The sequence below is a fragment of the Halyomorpha halys genome, unplaced genomic scaffold (genome assembly GCF_000696795.3).
Source record: "Halyomorpha halys isolate HHAL.00 unplaced genomic scaffold, Hhal_1.1 Scaffold1627.1, whole genome shotgun sequence".
Lineage (NCBI taxonomy): Eukaryota > Metazoa > Arthropoda > Insecta > Hemiptera > Pentatomidae > Halyomorpha > Halyomorpha halys.
In genome coordinates, this window is record NW_027110964.1 from 49,582 (window position 1) to 56,387 (window position 6,806).

Genomic DNA, 6,806 nt, shown 5'->3' on the forward strand with positions numbered 1-6,806 from the left:
TATTTTACGTGGTAAAATGGCCTATAAAGTATTTCTCTTCTAACTATCAATAACTATCAATTGGCGGAATGATATACCAACATACAGTTACCAAATTCATACGAGAAGAAAAATACTAAGATGAAACTACGAAAAAAGTCATGGTTTTTAAGCAACCATACCCGACCACTGCAAGCGCATCAAACAAACCATGTGAACCATCCTCTAATCTGTTTAAAGAAATTACTAGTTTAAAAACGTATTTTATGTTAAGAAGTCATTATTAGCTAACCATACGAATTACTATAATGTTCTGTTGCAAAATTATTATTTAAAGAACTTCTAGAGGTATGTACGTTTAACAGTAATGTTGTTCTAAAGGACAAAAATCATTTCTATTTTTAAACATTAGTATAATAAAGATCAATTTTGTACTTGGAGTTATTTGGGACTAGTAAAAGTTTTTTAAAATTATTTAATTGAAAAATAATAACTAAATCATAGCGATCTAGAGAAAAAATTTTCTACGTGGGTCCAACTATCTCTGGTAATTTAAATTTTCATTGAATAATTCTTAATTTAGCTCAAGAAATTTTAGTTTTTCTTTAGACTTTTCAGGATAACGTCAGTAACCTATAAATAATTTATGATGTGCCTAGACATGTCAGCATGAGCTATGACCGCAGAGGCACCGGGCTCCCGTCCCCCACCGTGCCGAAGCGACAAATGGAAGAAACCACACTGTCGTGTCTCTGTTAAACGGCCCTTAGCGCCTGGTTTCTGCTAAGGGTCAGGTACCCTCTGAGTCAGTGCGACAGCTGCCTAACCAGCCTTGATCGATAGCTAGTATTGTGAGTCTCCAGGTGCAGCACTTTTCCCTCTTTACTGATGAGAGTACAAAGGGAGGCACACGCTGGGCGTTACTCAGTAAAGGAAAAACATTAAACTCTTTTCAGAAACGATTTCGTTTGTTTGCAGGGAACTAAAAGTCTTTTTCTGAATACAAACTAAAAAAAAAATCTCCCTAGGCTAAACTAAAATATTTTTTGGGGTAATATACCTCCTGTTCATACATATGGTATTTTATATAGAATGAAATGGTACGATAATTTTGTATCAAAATTATATAACCATTATATAAACAGTAATGTGACTGCTAAATAAATGAAAGGATAGAATACATTTGATAGTACCGTATCATATGTTCTAAAAATACAGCGGCATCTATTTTATAACTAACACATTATTAAAAGTTCTAACGACCACAAAGAAAGACGTAATAATAATGCTCTAAATATAATCAAACACACACCCCCCTTTCCCTATACAAGGTTGGTATGATATATAAGTAGGAACCATCCTACGACGTTACATCATGACTGTTAACATTTCTTTGAAATGACCACCAGTCTAAAAACTTATTCCGAGAAAAACATAGTTTAAAAAAATATAATTAACTTACAAGAGTTTAAAAAAGTATATATTGTTTTCTCAATTTTTGTTTCATGTTATGTACTTATGCTTGTAACAAGTCATATTCAGCCACAAAGCCACAAGAATGTTATGTACAATAATTTAAACAACCCAAACTTGGGTTAAAAAAATCCATTAATTATTACCATATTATGAAAGTAAACAGTATGTATATTTTCTGATATCTTGTTACAGACTGGTATTATTTAACTAAAATAAATTATATGCATAAAATGTCCACATTCTCTATTAATAACTTCAAATATCCAACGTTTCGGCCAACGTCTTTTAAATGACAGCTTTTACTATAAATCTATTATGACCAATTAAAAATATATATATTAATAAAAAATTAGCATGCCTTATAATATAATTTCACAGCCTCATATCAACTGTTAAAAATTTGCAGGCTGATAATTCAATTTTTGGAAAAGTCAATTTTTTTTTCAGGTTAGTAAAATTAGTTTTTAAACTAACGACAGTTTTAATTCTCATCAGTTGTCATTAAATCTTCACAATTAATTCAATATTTATTATTTTACTACGATTAAAAAGTCTACAAAAAAATTTTTTTTTAACATAAATGTAGATGCAAGGAATGCTATATGACTTCATTAATTCTTGAAATTGTAATAGATAATCTATGTATGTATACATTTAACCAATATCAATTGGGTGTAGTGAAATAGAATTACAAGCACTAGAGAAAGTAAACAAAGTATCTTGGAAAAGTCTATATTCAATGTTAAAAAAATAATTGTAGAGAATATTAGCAATGTTAAAAATTATTGAATATTTACTTTTAAAGTAGATAATATCGAATATTGGAGGCATTTTCAAGTCTTATCTAACCCTAAAGAAGTATAAATTACACTCATGTCCAGTTATAAGAGACAACTTTAGTATTATTTATAATATATGAATGCTCATATTATAGTTTTTTCAATATAAATATTTACTGTTTGAAAATAAATTGTTCATTACCACATACTACTATCATGTACTATTTTAACTCATAAGCTGACTATTAAATAAAGATGAAATAGTTTACCTGTAATAATTTAGTCGCTATGCCCAGAGAAGGTGCGGCTCGAGGACGAGCTTGGGCTGCTGTTCCTGTGGCGGAAGGCAGGCTGGCCTCCTGGACGGCTCAGGCATCGCGAACCGCAACTTCTCCCAGAAGTGCCGCTCGCCCCAGTGCAGGCAGATGTTGGCCTTCAGGTAGAGCCTCAGCTCCGGGTCCAGTTCATGTGGGCTCAGGTCTCCTAGCAGCACCACTACCAATCTCCGCCTCCTCTCCTTCAGCAGTTCGTGGAGTGCAGACTTGAACTCGAACCTGCCCCACTCGGAGACCAGGAAGTTCCTCGATATGACCACTATGGTCCGCTTAGAGGATTCGACGGCCTCTGTCACCGTGTCCGCTACGTAGGCGGTCAAGTTGAAGTCTCGATAGTGTAGACACAATCGAAACTGAGTCTCAAGACCCGGTGCTAGTACTTGAGTAACAAATCCTTCATCTTTGACGCAGTAAGTAATGTAAGCGTCAAATATTCGGTCGTTCTCATCTTCGAATCCTGGACTTCTGTAACACATCCTCAAACCACAGCTGGAGTAAACCCAAATCCTCAGTTCTCTACCATATACAAATAAACCGCAAAATAAAAAAACGCATACAATAAAGGCTAGAGAAGTCAAAAGAACAAGCGGTAAATAGTCTTGTAGAACTTTCCTATCCACTATTCCTCTAGAACCTCCTGCATACGGAGAACATGAAGTTGCGTTGAAATCCTTTACGACACGTCCTAGTGAATTCGTTCGATTATTCAAAACACAAGATATATGTTTCGCGTCGATCACTTTTGCATAATGTGTACCCAGCCAAGCACTCAAGTCTTGTAGATATTTGCAGTCACAAGACCAAGGATTTCCTGATAGACTTATTTCAACTAGATACGGGTTCGCAGTGAACTGTGAAACTTCAAATTTAAAAAGTCTATTATTGTCAAGACGGAGAATTTCAAGCTGTTTTAGGCCTGTGAAGGTTCTATTATCGATGTATTCTATCAAATTACTGTGGAGATACAGTTCTTTTAAGCTTATCAAACTAGCGAATTCGAACCCTAGCAGTTCTTTTATGTGATTACTCTCTAAGTGCAGACTTACTAATCTTCTGAGTCCTGTGAATGTGTGGTTATAAACTGCGACAATGTTCGAATTATTAGCATAAAGCACTACTAAATTTTTTCTACCAATAAAGGAATGACTAGTCAATTTTCCAAAGCTGTTACCGTCTAGATAAACTTCAGTTGCATCCATCGGGATGCTGCTTGGTATTTGTGTATAGCCTATAGATGTGCAATCTACTATGTTCGCCGCCCATGACTGGTCATGATAACAAGTACAATTTTGAGGACAAGTCATTTCACAATCACACGCGTCAAAATCACAGCAGGTACAGAGGGCAAAACAATGTGTCTTATATGAACATAGAAATTGATATGATTCCGCCTCAACTAAAGGTATATATAGTCTTTCACGATTGTATAACAATTTGCAGTATATCGCTTCCAAGTCCATAACACGAGGGTGTTGACGGAGATAGTCCAATTGATTTATCCTCTGAAGCCATTCCATTGTACAATCGCACTGAAAAGGATTGCCGCCTATGTAAAATTCTGGGAGAGGGTGGTCTTTAGCGACTGGGGTCAAGTAAAGAGCGCTGAGCTCCATCCCCTCGATCTGATTCGCGTATAAATCTACCCTAGATAGATTTGTTTTCTTTATAAAAGTGTGTGGCTCGACAGTAGTGATCAGATTGTCGTTCATAAATAACAGCTCGACGCTATCGGGGATTGATGCGGCCGTTACTTTAGTAAGTTTGTTAAAGCTCACATCTAAAGTTTGAAGTTTCAGTTCCGCTCCCAAGTTGTAAATGTTTTCTAGCTCGGCTATGTTGTTCTTGTGTAAATCCAGCCACTGTAGCCCGGGAGGGAGGAGGGAATAGTCGAACCACTGAAGGTTATTATCTGAGATGTTGAGCCATACGAGGCTGGATACGTCTGAGAAGATGCCCTTCATGTGAGTCAATTGATTTGCATCTAGCCTGATCGCCTGAAGGTTGTGGTTGACATCAAAGGCCCCGCTTTGTATTTTTCGTATCTTATTCCGTGACAGATTTAATATCTGTAATGAGGGAAGATCGGCGAAGGTTGTCTGGCTTATGTTGGTCACATAGTTTCCAATCAAGCGGAGACCGTACAGGTTAGTCATGCCGACAAAGCCTGGCACATCAACATTCGAGATGTAGTTTTCTCCAAGGTCAACCGTTCTTAATAACCTCATGTCACGGAGCGCCAGTGGCACTTGTGCTAATTTATTACCATTCAAATTTAGATCTTGGAGGCTGGTGCAGTTTTTGAAAGCTTCCGCGTGAATATTCTCTAACTGATTACTGTCAAGTGATAAAAGACTCAATACATATAGGCCGTTTAAAGCGTAGGCATCCAGGTAGCTGATTTTATTATGGGACAAAACTAATGTATGTAAATTATTCATTGGCGTGAAAGTGTCAGGCAGTATTGCTTCGATTGAATTGTGTTCTAAATTCAAAATCTGTAGGGTATACAAGTCATGAAAAAATGAAGGATCTAGTTTCGAAATTTTGTTATAGGATAAATTCAACAAAACCAGACGTATAAGACCGGAAAATGTACCGCTATTAATCCAAGCACTGGTCAGTTGATTTCTCGACAGATCTAAAGCTATCAGTTGATTGAGATTGGCAAATAGGCCCGGAGAAAGGACACTTATGGAATTGTTGCGTAGATATATTTCTTTTATCGAATCGGCACATTCCCGGAACAATTCGGGAGGAAGAGCTACAATTTTGTTGTTGGACAAATCAAAGTGAGTTAGATGTCTAAGTCCGGCGAGCGCCCTATCGGTTACCATGGAAATCTCATTGTCGTGAATGTATAACTCCTTTAGCCTTCTAAGGGCACTAAAACCGTTCATAGGCATTAATACAAAATGATTACCTGAAGTGTCTAGAACTTGAATATCCATAGTGCACGGTATCTGTGTCGTCTTTTCTTCACCGACGCCCCCTTCCGGGCCACTGATCAGAGGCTGCGGGGGAGGCGTCTTCTCTCTGAAACCGAGATCGCTGATGTCTTGTAGTCGATTACCACTAACATTGAGACTTACCAGCTGAGTCATTGGACAAAATATATTTTCCGGGAAAGACCAAATATTATTTAGTCCAAGGTCTAGTTTTTCCAATTGCTTCACTGAGGCGAAGGTGTCCGGGGATAATTCTAGGCTGAATGCCGGGTAGTCAGTGTTGTGGGTTCGAATGGAAAGGGTCCTGAGGTCTTCTAGGCCGTCAAACACTCCGTTTACCAGTTTTGTCAATTTGCAGTACTCCAAATCCAGTTCCCTGAGCTTGGCCAAATGAGCGAAACTCCTTTGGTCCAGCGTACTCCGGGACATTATATTGTGGTCGCATCTTATCCTCAAAGCAGTGGTGTGCTCGGGCGGGATGACAGTGAAGTTGGTAGTGTCGTATTCGGAATTGATAGTTCGAAGAGAACAGGAGAGAGCGACCTCTTCGGGGTCCCTGAGCCACCAGTTGCAATCTTCAGGAGCCTCGTAGCGAAGGGTAGTGTTGTCGGCGCGGACTGCGGCGAAGACCGCGGGTACGATCCAGAGCTGCCACATCACTCAGTCATTCCAGAGCCAGAGCAGCCCCTCTACTGAGCCCTACTGGCGGGCGCACTGCCGCTCTGGGCCTGCGCCCCGCCCCCTCCCCTCCGCTCCTATTAACCTCTCTTAAAAACTGCCAGCCGCAAGGCACCCTTTACGTAATCTATGCTTTACACCTCTTTCCAATTTAATATAATATTGCCTAGTTAAATTTATATTTGGCCTTTTAATATTTTATCTCTGAAATATTACATCGGTTATTCTTGTTATTACACTTTATTAAAATAATTTTTATAAAAAAATTCTTTAGATAGTAATCGAAAAGGTAACGTTGCGAAAAACTAAAATTGATTGCAATTTGAAGCTTAAGTTAAAGTTATTAATTATCAATTTAATTTTTAAAAAAAATATTTCATGTGAACATATTTTTTTCTAAGATAGTAGAACCAACTAAGAACTCAATTTTCAAGCAATGAGACATATCCATAAAAACTGGTATGAATTATACAAACAAACCCGCCCTAAAGGAAAATTTTTGTTCCATTTCTATATTCACTTTTGAATTATAATGAATTCATTCATGATTCTCTGAGTTATTTGGTAACCCAGATCCTTAATATTCAACAATTATTTGGCTTAGTAATAAAGTG

General features: G+C 37.6%; 1 protein-coding gene across 1 annotated transcript in view; it reads right to left on the reverse strand.

The window, feature by feature from the left end:
• Positions 1 to 6,217, reverse strand: part of Toll-6 (Toll-like receptor 6) — a 43,945-nt gene extending 37,728 nt beyond the window's left edge. Inside the window, exon 1 of the mRNA XM_014435591.3 lies at positions 2,504 to 6,217. Within this exon, the coding sequence (XP_014291077.1) occupies positions 2,521 to 6,171 (3,651 nt within the window). The 5' untranslated portion in view covers positions 6,172 to 6,217 and the 3' untranslated portion in view covers positions 2,504 to 2,520. The remainder of the gene's footprint in view (positions 1 to 2,503) is intronic.
• Between the last annotated feature and the right edge of the window lie 589 nt (positions 6,218 to 6,806).